The sequence below is a fragment of the Solanum dulcamara genome, chromosome 1 (genome assembly GCF_947179165.1).
Source record: "Solanum dulcamara chromosome 1, daSolDulc1.2, whole genome shotgun sequence".
NCBI lineage: Eukaryota > Viridiplantae > Streptophyta > Magnoliopsida > Solanales > Solanaceae > Solanum > Solanum dulcamara.
In genome coordinates this window covers 86,107,927-86,123,518 of record NC_077237.1, presented here as the reverse complement: position 1 = coordinate 86,123,518, position 15,592 = coordinate 86,107,927, and the positions used below count along the sequence as shown (strand labels likewise).

Genomic DNA, 15,592 nt, shown 5'->3' with positions numbered 1-15,592 from the left:
TTGTGTATGACTATTAATATATGCTCAGAATATCCATATTCCATTAGAAGTATATGCCTTGAGAATATACCTTACTTGTGCTCTATAAATTTTGGGTTTCTCTTACTGGTTGGTGGGTATGCACATTTTCAATGATGAAAGGGAGAGGGAGATATGCACATTTTCAATGAAAGGGTGTGGCCCAGCCGTCAATGTAGTAAGTGAAAATTATGGTTCAAATATCAACAGAAACAAAAAACACACGATTTCTTCCCATCAGACTAACATTGGTGGACAAAGTTACTTGAGTACATGTGAAATATTGAGGTTTCTACCACCAAAAGATGTGGTGTATTGAATGTGATTGTTGCTCCCTTAACCAGAAGTCTCAGATTCGAACTCTGGGTATAAAAAAATCCTTAGTAAAACACGTTTCCCCTGAATTTGGGCGTCAAGGCAGTTCGACAAAGGCAGAAAGAGTCTCCGCCAGCACGAATCCGGATTAGTCGGGCTCCGATGCAAATCAAAATAATTTTTAAAAAATATCGAGGTTTCTTCCCATCTACCTAACATTGATGGACAAAGTAACGTGTGTACATGTGAAATATCGTATGCGCAAGCTGATCTTAAATATCCCTGGTTATAAAAGATATGAACTTGTAATTTCCAACCAAATAAAATTATTACCCTATGGTTCTTACTAGGACACCTTAGGAGTAAATAGCTTTTCTTCCTTCCAATACCTTTCACCCAATTCAAATATCTATCAATCCATCAATTATACCACAATACAATATACAAGTATCTTACTTAACTAGATTATAAGTGTAATAACAACTAGAACTTCATCTAACTAAAGATAGAACCATGATGACACACCTCACCTTATAATACAATACAATGAAATGGTGTATACAAGGACCAGCTTAACATTATTAAGCTAAACAGCACGAAAAAGTTCGATCATCATAGGAATCGTTGAGCTTGTCATCATGAGAAGACAATGATGGAAGGAGCCAATTGAAGAAGCCTACTCTAGTTTCTTCCCTCAATCTCTGAGATGAGTATTCCATCAATACATTCCAAAGCTCCCCTGCAGTCCACTTATGTGAAACAATCCATTGAGTCACCTACACCAAGTTTTCAACAAAGAAATGTCACACACGGATGTAAGCTTCCAAGACTTTCAGAAACCATAACAAAGAAATAAGACAAATATCAATCAGCAAACGTACTTAGGATTAAACATATCAGTTCAAAGTCGAATGTAACTTCGCACCAGACAAATTATAGAATAATTAATAGACAGACAGACAGACAGACAGTACCTGGTCCAGCTTCTGCAATGCTTCCAGACCAAATGTATAATACAAGATGAAAGGTCTCATTGCCTGTAGGAGATGCAAGGAGTCAAAAAAAATTAATCGAAAAAGAAGAAGATAAATACAGAGGAAAGAAGATGTTCAAAGTGAAATGAACAAGGAAAAGCAGATTAAGCGCGCAATTATATATCATATCCAAAAGAAGATACTCCCTCCTTTTCAATTTTTATGCCTTACGTTCCTTTTTGGTCTATTTAAAAACGAATGTCACTTTCTATATTTTGATGATTCTTTAATTCCAACTTCTCACATGACATTGTTTAAGTCCACAACATTCAACACGCAGTTTGGTATAATATACACATCGTTAGTTTTAAGACCATGAGATTCATAAGTCTTCCTTACTTTCTTAAAATTTGTGCCCAATCAAATTAAGACATGTAAAATGAAATGTAGGAAATATTTGATATTTTGACATCTTACCACCTCTATTTCTGTCTACATGATTCAATGTTCCCTTTCCAAAAACTTTTAAATGTCTAAGACACTTCACAAGTAGCAAAAAGGCACAGACTATAACAAGTATCAAATTCATGTTCCCTTTCCAAAAGGTTTTAAATGTTTAAGAGACTTCATAAGTAGCAAAAACACAACCATTACCAGTATCAAGAATTCAAAGATTATTAAACTCAAGTTAAAATCTATGATGCATCTTAAAAGGAGAGAAAAAGAGAATGTGCCCAGACATTGAAAAAAAAGCACTAAATACATTTATCCCACGAAAAAGACACCAGATATATATCAAATAGGTGAAAAGCAACTGCTCTGTCCCGCCCCATGTGCCAATACTTCCCAAATAAAAATGTCCAAGGAGAAAGAACAAGTGAACAACCTGAGATGCAGCAATCCATTGAAGCATAGCTTTAAGTTGAGGATCTCCTCCAAAAGCACCACAACCCCAATTTCCGGTCACAACCCCAATTTCATGCTGAACATTGTCTAAAGGTTGACAACTGCGCCCCTCCTGATTTTTGACTAACTGATTCCCTGATGTTCTCTCAGTTGCTTGAGATGAAGTTGAAGTATGACCAAGCGACTGCTGGAGATAATTAAGATCATGAAAAAATTGAAATACCTATAGAGATGGGAAAGGGGAGCAAAAGGAAATAACAAAATGAGGGAGACTTAGAAAAGGACATTAAGGGGATCCCACCAGAAGATTAACAATGGACCTTCCACCGGTGGTGTTAACAGTTTGATCATCTTTGAAAAGCTCTTGATACTGATGACACTTGCATTGATCCATGAAGCCGCAAAACGCTTTATTAATCTCCCTGTGCAACATATTCAACTTATCATCAATAAAAAAATACAACTACCAAGCATTTTTGCTATAAATACAAAAGGTCCAGGGGTTAATCGACCAATGATTAGAATTTCAAATGTCAAATATGTCTCACCCTCAGTGCAGAATTTGCTAACCTATCAATTCAACATACAGCCTCACATGAAAAGGGAAGAAAAAAATACTACTTTACCATCGCAAAGTGACTTCTTATCATTTTATCATCGACGTGTGTTATTTGCACTTTTTGCTAAATATGGTCATTTCTTATCTTGTCTATCTTGTAAGATCACGCATCCATCTTAGCATCCACGTCTCTGTGACACAAATCTTGTGGAAGTCCAACATATCCACAAAATGAGTGCCTTAGAGATGGATGAGCAGCCACAGAGACAAGATTGTACCTTTAAAGGGTTGTATGACTAAAATATCTACTTTACTTTTTTTAATCACTTGGTATCAGTACGGGCTGAGGTTCCGAATTCAACTCACCGCCACCAATTATTAAAAGAAGTTTCACGTGCTTGACCATGAAAATAATCATTCCCGCACTTGACGGGACGTATTGAAAATATAATGAAGTAAATAAAATTGTACTCTCTTTAATAGCTTACTTCTAGATCAGGTGGTCACGGTTCAACATTGAGAATGAAACATATTGAAGTAGATTGTCATTTCATTTTACAAAAAGGTTGAGTCAAGTTGCAATGCGACAAGTTTTGTCAATTAATCAGTTTGCAGATATTCTTACAAGGTCGCTCTGTAGCTCCAGAATTGAGTATATTTGCAGCAAATGAGAAGTATACAACATTACACTCCAACTTAAGGGGGAGGCATTAAGAACTAGGAAATTATCTGAAAGGAATTTGTTCATTTGATCATGCCAAACCTCTTAACAAATTTATTAACAGATAAAACAGAACCCAATTGTACCTAAAGGATAATCCAATACTTACAGGGTTCAGTATCATCTATTTAAGGACTCAACAGACTTCATGAAAGAATTATATTTAAAATAAGCATTCTGAAAGAGTGGAAATTTGTGTACCTGAGAAGGCCTTCAAGTCTGTACTGGCTCTTTCCCGGGTGGCACAGTGCATCTATTGCAACTATCCTAGTCTTACGCCTTTGAAGAACGTCAATATCCTTTTTGTCGACATAGTCGCCATTAAAACGGAATGAAGATGCATATCTACACCCGTTGAAAGACGTGAAATAAGCAGAATTACAGTTAAAGGCCCAAAATGTCAGAAAAAGATTTCCATGAAATTACAGCTTCAACAAATTAGCCAGCGTTATTTGTTCTGACTTACTTGGTGATGTGTTGAAAGTACGCAATTGATTCTCTACCTAAACTCACCCAGTATAACTTGAAAACCTTTCCATACCAACAATTTCTATCGCTTCATTGTCTGCCATGCACGGCATGAAAAGCATGCCAGCGATTAACTCTGGATTGATCATAAATCGAATTTCTTCCTGAAAAGAAAACTATGTATTAGATATTCTCTTTGAACATATACACTCCAACGATCAAACTAAGGGTGCTATCTTGGAAAATAAGACAAAAAAAAATTGAAAAAAGCACCAAACTTAAACACTTCTAATGAACAACAAATTTGCAGTGAAAAAAACCCAACTATATTTGATTTTGCTTGGTATTTAAAAGAGAGACTGAACTGACAAAGAAATGAAACCAATAAATTGGTACAATCTGTGGTTTGATTAATATATCTAATTAAACCAACTTAGCTAGTTTAGTTCCTCTGCAAGTAAAATCCGAGCCAAAACGAACTACAAACACCTTCGTAAAAACGCAAAGGTGCAAGTGCTAACAAAACATAAATTTGTCTTGATCATTTTACCTGTCACTACAAAAGACAATTTTTTGGTTGTAAGCAACAGACAAAATGATAATGATGATGGCATTCTGAATGTTGAAGATCAACAGACAATATATCAGTGCATTCACTTTAAGAATGAGACGAAAATCTCAACTTTTCTCCAACTTCAAAGGCAAAAGTGTGGTGCATTGTGACAAATGAAGGACAAAAGCAACTCTTGATGAATTACTTTTGGAAAAAAAAAAGTGTCCAGAAAAGAACCTGCACACAGCCCCTAACGAGAGCACCACCTCCTAAATACATGTTAGCGAAATCAACTTCAATAGCTTCACGTGATTGATCTTCAATTAAGCCTGAAATGGAAATCTAAAAAGAACCAGAAAGATATCATGCGTGCAGAAAAAAAAAAGACTTGTGATAACTGGATGGAGAATACAATGTCACTTCTTACCTCAAAATGGCAAAGGGAAATATTGGACTGACTCCATAATTTTTCCTTTGGATAGGATATACAAGATGGACTATATTCCAAAGAAAGAACTTTTCGCTCGAAAGACACATAGCCCACTGGCATAGATGAACATATCCTCCCAAAATAGTGAACAATGCACTTCAATTTATTTTCGAATGCTTCTTCATAATGATCATGTAGACACCTTTAAAACATGTATGTCAGCACATGAACTCCGTTGATTCGATTTAGACAGTCTGAGATATTTAAAGACCATAGTGCAACTAAGAAAGAGTACAAAATAATTGATCTGTTCTTATTCTTCAACTCTATGTAACTCATTCTGGTTAACAGTCGTACATAACAATTAAGTACTTACTGTCACGGACTTAGACTTCCACTAAGACTTCCGTGCGGCACTTGACAACTTACTCACGAATCTTTCACGATCTTGTAAGCTCAAGTAAGCCTATAAGACTAGATCGCTAAGGGATTGCTAGATTGCAAGAAAGACAAGAGAGCTTTTATGAAGAAGGCTTTTGTATTGCTTTGGGAAAAATGCTTGATTGCTTGATTTCTGGATGGTTTACAAATGAATGGCCCCTTCTATTTATACTACTCCTAAGGGGCTTAAGTGTAAATAAAAATTACTATACAAGTCCTCCCATATTTACAAAGAAGTCCCTACTCTAGAACTCTCTTTACACTCTAGAGAATTCCAAGTCTTTCAAGACTTCTCTACAAGAATCTAGAGTCTTCCACTAACCTCTCCAAGACTCTAGGTTTTTCTACCTTCTTCAAGATTTCTCTTGAACATTCTAGAGCCTTCTATTAACTTCTCCAAGACTCTAGATTCCTCTACCTTCTTCTAGAATTCTCTTGGACATTCTAGAGCCTTCTATTAACCTCTCCAAGACTCTAGATCTTTCCCCCGTCTTCATGATCAAGTGGCGGGTCATGACATTACAATCTAATTATCAACCTAACAAAACTATATATCTAAAGTCTAAACTGTATCCTTATATGGGAAAATGATGTCAATTTTCAGATTACAACAACTCATATTGAGAAATTTGGAAACTGACAGTAGATTGTTTCCGCCAAAACTGTAGTCTACAAGATATAAGACATTAACATCAGAGGAAATCGAATTTCAAACAAGAAACAATTCGTAAAGAACAACAAAATGAAGGACTTCGTGATAATTAATTGTGGGCACAGCACCTACAACTTTTCATTACACACTACAAGAAAGAATTCCTTTAATCCGTTAGAACACACCTGACACTGAAGATATATGAGACAGGAAAAGAAATACAAGCATAGATGCAATAATAATAACAGACAGTTGATGAAACATACGCAAATAAGTGATCAAAGTTGACCATTGGAAGATATTTGGCACCTCTATTACTGGTAGGAAATAGACAAAACAACGCACATGCAAGTAGAGCACCGATTAATTCCTGCAGAAAAAGATTGAAAATCATGAAAATTGATGCTACACATACTTGTTACAACATTGAATAATTCTGCTGCAGAAATCAGTAGGAGTAAAAGAAGTATGGAACCAATTTATTGTGGAGCAGTGGAGTAACCCATATGAATCTCAGGCTGTTACATGAACTCGTATGTGTGTATTCGGTACAGGATGAAATCTAGAAATGGGATTCAATTCCTTATCACTTAAACTAAGCTAATTAGGATAGCTCCTTTCCTGCCTGCTTCTTGGCCACAACCACAGCTAACGCATTAAGTAAAGGACATGGACGTAGTCATAGGATCCAGGCATATGTACATAGTTTCTGAATATAAAAGTCATAATACATAGATACATTTTAACTTGGCCTCAACTAACAACTAAACACTTCAATTTTAAGTATGCACAATTGCACATCTTACATCTAGACATCTTAACTCGTCCCCACTGTATCAATTGAACACTTCAACTTACAAAATGATCATCTAGACACCTCCAAAATGTATGTGCAATCACAACATGGTGCGGACGAATTGAGGTGTCTAGATGTGCATTCTAATAGTTGAAGTGCTTCTCCTAATCTGAACCTTCCATTTTTCACGGGACGACTAGAGTAGTAAATCAACCGAAGGAAAGTAAAGTAAAGGGGTGTTTTTACAAACAAAAATTCTAAACTACTACCTGACTAAGGAAGGCAATGCCAGGCTTTTGTGATTCCAACAAACGAAGACCGGTTTTAACTCCTTTCAAAACTCCATGATCATCAGCATTCTCATAATGAGTTTCTAGCAATAAAGGCAATCTCAAAAGCAAGTTTGCCAACTGTGGCACCACTTCTTTGAACCATTTTGCAGCTTCAGCCCTAGGAAGCAACTGCACAAACAATCCAGCATTTCGAAGACAATTGAATCAGTTCAAACCTTTTTTCATAATAGACAAGTAGCTTGTTCAACCAAGTTTTTGGGAAGTCAAAAGTGTGTATTTTCTTTTTTTTTAAAAGTGTTTATTTTAGAGAATTGAGGTGTTTGGCCAAGATTTTAGAAAAATAATAATACTCCTTCTCCCTATGTTTGCTTTAGACAATTTTTTAATTTTAATTTTCCATGTGACATAGTTAATATCACAAGATTAAATACAATTTTTTAATTTTAATTTTCCATGTGACATAGTTAATATCACAAGATTAAATAACATTTTGGAATTTTAAGACCACAAGATTCAAACATCTATTTACTTTTTTAAATTTCGTATCAATTCAAAATCAAACAAAGAGTACTTAAGTCAGCTAGTATTTGAAAAAAAATACGATAAAAAGAAAATATTTTTTGAATGTCACATAATTATGTACAAACAAATATAAACACAGGAAGTAGCAGAAACTGTTTTTCAGAAGCTACGAACATCTTTCAATCACAAATTATTGATTATCAAAAGTATTTTTCAAATTAATTATCGAAACGCAAAATACTTCTATACTTTAGACAAAAAAAAATGAAATTAGTGTTATGATTTTAAAATTTATATGTTAATGAACAGAGAATTAGGGGAAAAAGAAGTTTACATCATCGAAGAACAGGGCAAAACCGTGAGAAGCAGAAGTATCAATCGAAAAAGTGGGAAGGGAGAGAGATTTTCGAATAGCGGAAATGGCGATGAAGAAGACTTCGCCGGAGTCAATTTTGCTGTGATTAGGGCCTTTCGAGAGATCGTTAAGTGCTTCAGCTACCGGCGGTGGCCAAAAAAGTGAAGATGATCGGAGTGAAAGGGGCAAAAATGGAAGTATTGACTTCAAGTCTTCTCTCTTCTCCATTAGAAGACTCTCTCTCTGGTGCGATCACTCTTTCCATTTTCAACTCACAGCACTTTTACCTGATTAATAGTTTAGTACGGTCTTCCTCCTCAATTTTACCCGTCCAACATTGATTTGACACATATTTTAAATAATAATAAATATAAAAAAAATTATTTATATGTATATTTTATTTTATCATAATCTCTAAAATAGCATAAATTTATTTTAAAATTAGCACATTGACAATATTCTGACGTTAGCGTCCATCCTATATAATATTAATAGGTATCAATGTAGTATCAATATACCAACGAAGTATCATAAGAAATATATTTCCTACTAATTTAGAGTTTAATAAATAAGATTGCGATTTTAATGATTTCTTAATTGTTTCATTTTTATTTCTTAAAATAGAGTCCAATCCTATTCAATATACTGATGGAATATTACAGAATTGATATTGATATAGTGTTAATATACCGATGAAATATTACAGAGGATTAATTCATAGCAGTGATGTTAACTTCATGCTGCGAAATAAGAAATGAAAAAGTGGGGGCAAAAAGGTAAATATATTAGGCCATGAGTCCATTAAGGATAAATAGTGTGAATTTGGTCTAATTTGAATAAATAGTTTCACCATTGAGTCTATTTTATATAGTTTTTCCTTAAAAAATGCCCTTTCGAATACATTATTCACCCCTTACCGATACACCCTTATTCTTTTTTCTTTTGTATGCAATCCTCCCCTTTTAGATACATCGATCGCCTATGTATCCGAATGACCTAACCCTCCCTTTCCGGATATATTTCTTCTCTATGTATTTGGATATCTGGTGAAATGTATTGGAAAATCCAGTGATACATATGAAATTCATAAATTTTTATAATTTTAAAAAATAAACAGATAATATAATTAATTTATAACACTACGAGATGTATATAAATTACATCCTAACACTGTAATCATTGAATACCGAAAATAGCCTGATTTAGCAAACAGGCATGACAAATTCTGGCTGCTTCATGCTGCTCCCCGTTTTAGCAAGGAAGCATGACAAATGACAACCCTCAGAAAAAAAAAAAATACTCCCTCCATTTTATTTTAATTTGACAAATAATTAAAAAAATAAAAAAAATTAATGTATTTTATAATTTTAAACTAAACATATATCAAATATATCGGAATGTTCATTAATTTTATTGTCTTAAATATTTTAAGTAAAAAATGCTAAAAAGAAAAAAGAAAAAAGAAAAAAGAAAAATTATCATTCTTTCTTTAAACGAACTAAAAAAAATCAAATAAATTAAAATAGAGTGAGTTATTACTTTCTTTGTTTTAATTAATTTATTTAATTTTAGCTTGATTCAAAATATTTAAAATTTATGTATATAGAAATTAGAATACATCAAAATACGTTTAATTTTGTGATCTTAAATATATCATATAATTAAAATTAAAAAGTTGTTATAAAAGAAAACAAATACTCCTCTATTTTAACATGATATATCTAAAATTACAAAATTAAATTTGGTATATTCAACATATCTTAAAGTTAAAGACAAAAAAAATCAAAAAAATCTTTACTTTTTTAAATAAAATATATAAAATTAAAATCAAATAAATAAATTAAAATGAAGTGAGTATTCTTTATTGAACAGATTCTAAAAAAATATATAGGACAAATAAATTAAAACATAAAAATTAGAAAGAATAAAATACTTACAATCACCCAAACAAAACTACACTATAAATTAGAAACGCCATTGTTACCAAAATTCAACTAGAAAAAGAAAGTCAAATTTCAGTCTTTTTAGAAGATAAAAATGGCGGCTTCAGCTTTCGGACAGTGCAATCTTCTTCCTCGTACACCAACTGTGAATCCTATGCAATCTCATCGTCAGCTCTACACTTTGTCTTTTCACAGACAAAGTGTAAATTCTTCACCTCCTGCACTGTCATTAACACAATCTATTGGTCAATACTATTTCTTCGTTTATTGATTTTGATTCGATTCGATTTGATTTGGTTTTAATTTTGGGGATTTTTTTGGATTTGATTAGGTTTTGGGTCTGCAATTGAGAGACATTGTGGGGATCGAAACGGGTCGGATTTGTTTAAAACGGATGCTGTTCGTCAGTTAAATGGTTCTGTTATCTCTGCCAAAGGCCATCGGTTTGCTATTGTCAGTTTTCTCTTTATTTTTAACCTTTACTTGTTTTACTTGTTCAGTTGCTCGGACTCTCAAAAAATGTTGCTTCTCATCTGTGTCGGGTCATCTAAAAAGTTGACTAATTTTGGAGGATCCGACAAGAACATCTGCATTTTTAAGAGTCCGAGCAACAATACTCTTTGCATTTTATTTTATGTAGTGATAAGAAATAAATTAATGTACTCCTCTCTCTGTTCCAATTTATGTAATGTAGCTTAACTTGACACTTTATAAAAAAAAAAAGTAAGGACTTTGAAACTTGAGGTCTAAAATAAGTTACCTATGTTTGTGTAGCTATAAATCATTTTATTAAAGATAAAATAGATATTTTAAATTTAAATTGTTACTACTAAAATATAGAAATATGTCATTCTTTTGGGATCGATTAAAAAGAGAAGTAAGTCATATAAATTGCGATGGATGGAGTAGCTCTTTTTCTTTACATATGGTTGTGATTTAGTAGACACGGAATTTAAGAAACGAAGTAAAAGAATGAGATGAATTTAAATTTATATATGCTGATAGTGTAGAAGTGATTGATTAGACAAATCTTGTCTTATGACATGACTTGTTGGACCTCACTTAATATAAAAGCTAGTTTTTTTAATAAAAGAAAGAAAGATGAAGGGATATGTGATACTCTTACTCTGTCTTGTATAATTGTTAGTCTCATTTGATTATTAGCAATGAGGAACAAATTTTTGGTATTTTGCATATTATTAGTTTATATATCAGAGGTCGTCTTCGTCGTCTCTTAAACTCTCCTACTCGTCAAACACTGTCACATAAAATAGGATGGAAGAAATAAACATACTACAAGTACCTTAGTATTTGGTGGTCGTTAAGCTGTGTTAATTCCAATAATAGCATGTCAATTGTCATTAAGGGCAACCTGAAATGTTAAAAAAAAGCAAAGAGTATTCAAGAACAAAAGTATGCCAATCATTTTGGAAAAGATTAAAAAGGAAAAAGTGTCGTGTAAAATGGAAAAAAGGGAATCGTAGTTTAAAGTAGTGATTTTTAATTGCGAGAATTAGTAATTTCATATGAAGAAATTGTGGACGTCAATTGATACAATTTGTGTTTGGTCTGTGGTTCCATGGTTTTGTTTTTAGTTGAAGTCATATAGCAGATAGACCCTTGTGGTCGGGCCCTTCTCCGGACCCTGCGCATAGCGGGAGCTTTAGTGCACCGGGCTGCCCTTTTTTTTTTTTCATATAGCAGTTGAGTTCTTTTCCATTGGTAATATTCCTTATAGTGTGTTATTTGAAGTGGCTGGCCATCTGTTGGTTTTAAAGGTGGTTGCACGTTTCAACGATCTGATCACCAAGAAGCTTTTGGAGGGAGCTTTGGAGACTTTCAAGAATCACTCAGTTAGAGAGGAAGATATTGATGTATGTTTTCTATATCTAATCCTCCCTTCCCCCAAACCTGTATTTTCTCTAACATGATGTAATTACTACTGAAGGTCCGCTTGGCATGAAAAATCTAAATGAGAGATTGATTGCTCCATAAAACTCCTCTATGACATGCTATACTAGAGAATAAAGATCTACTATGGGATAATGGCACTTCTATGTTATGGAAAATGTTTTATCAGAAGTTGAAAACAGAATAAGGTGTGGTGGGAAGTTGTCTCTTCTATTTCATGGCATCATCTTGTTTTGTCCTCATAATGCAGGTTGTGTGGGTTCCTGGTTGTTTTGAAATCGGCGTGACTGCACAGCATCTTGGAAAGTCACAGAAATATCAAGCAATACTCTGCATTGGGGCTGTGGTAAGCTCGCTTCGAAACATACGTTTACCTTTTAGTTTTTCCTCCTAGATTATTTGCCTACTCCGATTTTGTTTCATTGTCTTTAATTTAACTTTTGCGCTTTGTGGCTGGTAGATCAGAGGTGATACATCTCACTATGATGCAGTCGTTAATGCTACCACATCTGGAGTACTTTCAGCAGGTCTAAATTCAGGTGAGATAACATACTCCATTATAGTCCACATGAGCAATAACCAGTATGCTAATGTTTAATCCTTTTGCAACTCTTCAGCAGTATTTTTGATAGATAAGATTTTGGAACATTGTTTAAAAATGTAATATCTGGAATCAAATATGATGGTTGAAATAAACGATTGTTACGGGACTATCATCCAACAAAGTGAAAGGCAAGCTCTACAAAACGTTTGCGGACTAACAATGTTATATGCAGTTGTTAGGCTTCAAAGGTCCAACATATTCACAGGATGAATTTGTTAATCTGGATGCTCGGACATACAAGATTGATAAGACTAGAAATGATAGCCGACAGAAGGTGTAAGTACACGTGAAAGATAAGAGAAGGATCATTGAAGACTATTATGTCTTAAACAGTCGTCTTAGATGGTTAGGCTGTTTTTGGTCCTCGAAGGGATGACTGAGTGGTTGAGGCATAGTACAACGACTTTGAGATTCTATGTTCGAATCCTAGTTAAAAACTGTGTGAGTTCATTTGCTCTAGTCCTGGTGTCATATTTACTCGACGGTTGTGTTTCTGAGCAGTATAATAGGCTATCCGATGAATTAATCAAGGTACAAGGTGGTTTGATCTCTGTTGTGAAAAAAGGAAGAAAAACAACTAGGATTTGCTTGACATATACCTCCATATATACTGCTTTGTAGGTGTGACATTATAATTATCAAAGGTGTCTGAAATTACGTGGACTAAAGGAGAAATTGGCTCTTCGTTAAGAATTATATATACTGGAGCCTTAAAAAGGTCTATACATGCTGAAGCAAAATCTACATCTTCTGTCAATTTTCCCAATAACCCTAGTTCATTAGAATTGAGTTACCCTTCAACTATTGTCATTATATGCTATTTTCAGTTCATTTTTTCAACTGGCTGATCAAACTAAAATCTCCCTTATGTAATGAGTTGCAGGTACTCCTTGCATATTTGGTGTTTTGACCTGTGATACCTTGGAGCAGGTAGGCAATTAGCCGTTATACATGTGCATATTTGATGTTCTAGCTTCTTTGTCCATTGTATAAATAATGGTTGGAATAAAGAATTCACCAACAGTATAATCTACATCAGCTGAGAGGTTATACCTTGTAGCTTTGTACAGCGAGAAAGTCATTGTTGTTCCATGTACTTTATCAGAGATGACGTACAACTAAACAATACCAGATGAGCTGCTTTAATAGCTTCACTACACTCTAGTTTTTGGTCTGAAGTACATCTTTATACATTTTTCCACTGTCACTTGTACAAATTAAGCCTAAAGGTCCTTTTGCTTACTTCATTTTTGGTGTTCTTTGCCATTCTGATCATTTCTTTCAGCTATAATTTATCTTGTTATAAAAAAAGCCTATGCTTGGAAAAAATTAAAGTTCAAGTCAACGTAGGATAAATTCAAAGTGTTGCTGCTTATATTCGACATTTTTCAATGACATAAGTAGATTTGATAGTGGCTGTTCATTTTTATGGATTTGTGTAACATATAATCCTTGTAATATACTCTCCTTGGAACTAGATTTATAATATTCTTCTTGGCTGTGTGAATTTATCTTGCTCATGTGTTCTAAACAATGTCGTAATGTAATGCAGGCTTTCAATCGCGTTGGTGGGAAGTCTGGGAACAAAGGTTCTGAAACAGCATTGACAGCTGTAAGTTGCCTGTGATTGTGTGACAATTAGATTTTATCCTCAAAACAAGTTCAATGGAGTCTAATTCTGCTCAAATTTAACTGCCTTAAACTGTGATTTAAAGGCTCTGACTAATATAATTTATGCATTTCGGAACTTGTAGGTTATTAATTATTGAAACTTAAACATTATTTTTTCTAAAACAAATTAAAGAAAAAGTTGGTCTTTGAATGTAAACAACAACTTACCCAGTGTAATCCCACAAGTGGGCTCTGGGGAGGGTAGGATGTACATAGACTTTATGGGACCTTTGTGGGGTAGAGAGAGGCCTTTGAATGTAAGACATGCTGAAATACTGGTCTAAAATTTAAGCATTTTAAATATGAAGACACTATTAAGTTCTCTGGGAGATCTGATATTTAAGGTGACTGTTGGAGGGAGGAAATTGATTTACCAAATGCTTACATACAACAACAACAACAACATATGTTGTGTAATTCCACAAGTGGGTTTGAGGAAGATAGAGTGTCCGCAGACCTTACCCCTACGTTGGAAGGTAGAGAGACTGTTTCTATTTCCGATAGACACTCATCTCAAGGAGGTTATGTAATATCAAAAAAATAATATTACCCCTAAGTGACCGGTAAAAGTGAAAATTAGGAGGGTAAAGAAAGTGAAGAAAATAGAGTTTAACAACACTGTTTGGTTTATATTAGACTCAGTGTTCTGTTTGCAATAAGTGACTGATCTTGAATGCATATATTGTGCTTAATGTTTCAGATTGAGATGGCATCTTTGTTTGAGCACCACTTAAAGCCTTCAGAGTAGAAGGAAGGCCCTTCTTATCGCAACAACGTTCTGGATTTTCACCTTTAAACCACCAACTACTTACTCCGACTAATAAGGTCAGACATCGATTCAAAGCTGAGCTACGCAGGAGGAGGAAAAATAAAACTTCCCTTAACTTTTTCGTTTCCCTCCTTGTCTACTTGTTGATGCTGGATGTATTCCCTCTAAAAGAAAACATTCTTGTACAAGTTGCACTTGTTTCAGAAAATGTTCTTGGACAAGATTGCACTTTGTTTCAAGTTTTGTATTTTTAGACAATAGTACTATTCCTTATGCTGAATTTATAGACTTCAAATTGGTTCTATTTGAATTGGAACTTCAGAAGTGATAGTTCTCTCCCAACTCCTATCCAAAAAAGAGGGAAAAGAGGTATAAAAAAACAAAAATGGATCAGTGAACATGTTTTCCCGTTTTGCTACTACTCTCTTTGTACACCTTTAATTGTCTGTTATACTAAAAATAAATTATTTTTACTTGTTTAGTTTCGAAAATGAAGAAAAAAATATCACTTAGTTTCCAATTTACCCTTATTATTAACTAGTCATTTCTCAATACATTTTTCAAAGCAATGAATTTATTATATTCAAAAAGTAGTAAAATTGTCATTTTATTTATTATTTTTTAAGGGTATGCCAAGTAAATACTGAACAAGTGAAAATGAGTTGATTATAATGATCTTTCTATAGTGTGC

General features: G+C 33.8%; 2 protein-coding genes across 3 annotated transcripts; one reads left to right on the top strand and one right to left on the bottom strand.

The window, feature by feature from the left end:
* Nucleotides 1-689: 689 nt before the first annotated feature.
* LOC129882625 (poly(ADP-ribose) glycohydrolase 1-like) lies at nucleotides 690-8,299 on the bottom strand. Of its 2 annotated transcripts, none has more exons than XM_055957004.1 (11): nucleotides 7,983-8,299; nucleotides 7,103-7,294; nucleotides 6,304-6,407; nucleotides 4,942-5,146; nucleotides 4,752-4,856; nucleotides 4,007-4,125; nucleotides 3,695-3,838; nucleotides 2,515-2,635; nucleotides 2,194-2,400; nucleotides 1,308-1,370; nucleotides 690-1,109 (listed from the first exon to the last, which is right to left on the bottom strand). In XM_055957004.1, exons 1-11 carry the CDS (start codon nucleotides 8,229-8,231, stop codon nucleotides 915-917), a joined length of 1,704 nt encoding a protein of 567 aa, XP_055812979.1. In that variant the 5' UTR covers nucleotides 8,232-8,299; the 3' UTR covers nucleotides 690-914. The 2 variants fall into 2 exon arrangements, with proteins under 2 accessions (XP_055812979.1, XP_055812981.1); XM_055957006.1 differs by having other exon boundaries at nucleotides 2,194-2,397; nucleotides 7,983-8,296.
* A 1,669-nt stretch (nucleotides 8,300-9,968) lies between these two features.
* On the top strand, nucleotides 9,969-15,181 carry LOC129882618 (6,7-dimethyl-8-ribityllumazine synthase, chloroplastic-like). The gene is made up of 8 exons (XM_055956998.1): nucleotides 9,969-10,191; nucleotides 10,278-10,399; nucleotides 11,725-11,820; nucleotides 12,108-12,203; nucleotides 12,318-12,396; nucleotides 13,345-13,391; nucleotides 14,014-14,073; nucleotides 14,833-15,181. The coding sequence occupies exons 1-8, from the start codon at nucleotides 10,041-10,043 to the stop codon at nucleotides 14,878-14,880; spliced, it is 699 nt and encodes a 232-aa protein (XP_055812973.1). The 5' UTR covers nucleotides 9,969-10,040; the 3' UTR covers nucleotides 14,881-15,181.
* Nucleotides 15,182-15,592: the final 411 nt, after the last annotated feature.

Bases quoted from the DNA above. Each gene is read 5' to 3' on its own strand.
- LOC129882625 (XM_055957004.1), bottom strand. From the start codon at position 8,231: ATGGAGAAGAGAGAAGACTTGAAGTCAATACTTCCATTTTTGCCCCTT. The intron at 6,408-7,102 runs GTAGTAGTTTAG...CTTTTTCTGCAG, and splicing joins GCATTGCCTTCCTTAGTCAG to GAATTAATCGGTGCTCTACT. The intron at 3,839-4,006 runs GTGAGTTTAGGT...CAACGGGTGTAG, and splicing joins AGGTTTTCAAGTTATACTGG to ATATGCATCTTCATTCCGTT.
- LOC129882618 (XM_055956998.1), top strand. From the start codon at position 10,041: ATGGCGGCTTCAGCTTTCGGACAGTGCAATCTTCTTCCTCGTACACCA. The intron at 10,400-11,724 runs GTCAGTTTTCTC...TTGGTTTTAAAG, and splicing joins AAGGCCATCGGTTTGCTATT to GTGGTTGCACGTTTCAACGA. The intron at 12,204-12,317 runs GTAAGCTCGCTT...TGTGGCTGGTAG, and splicing joins TACTCTGCATTGGGGCTGTG to ATCAGAGGTGATACATCTCA.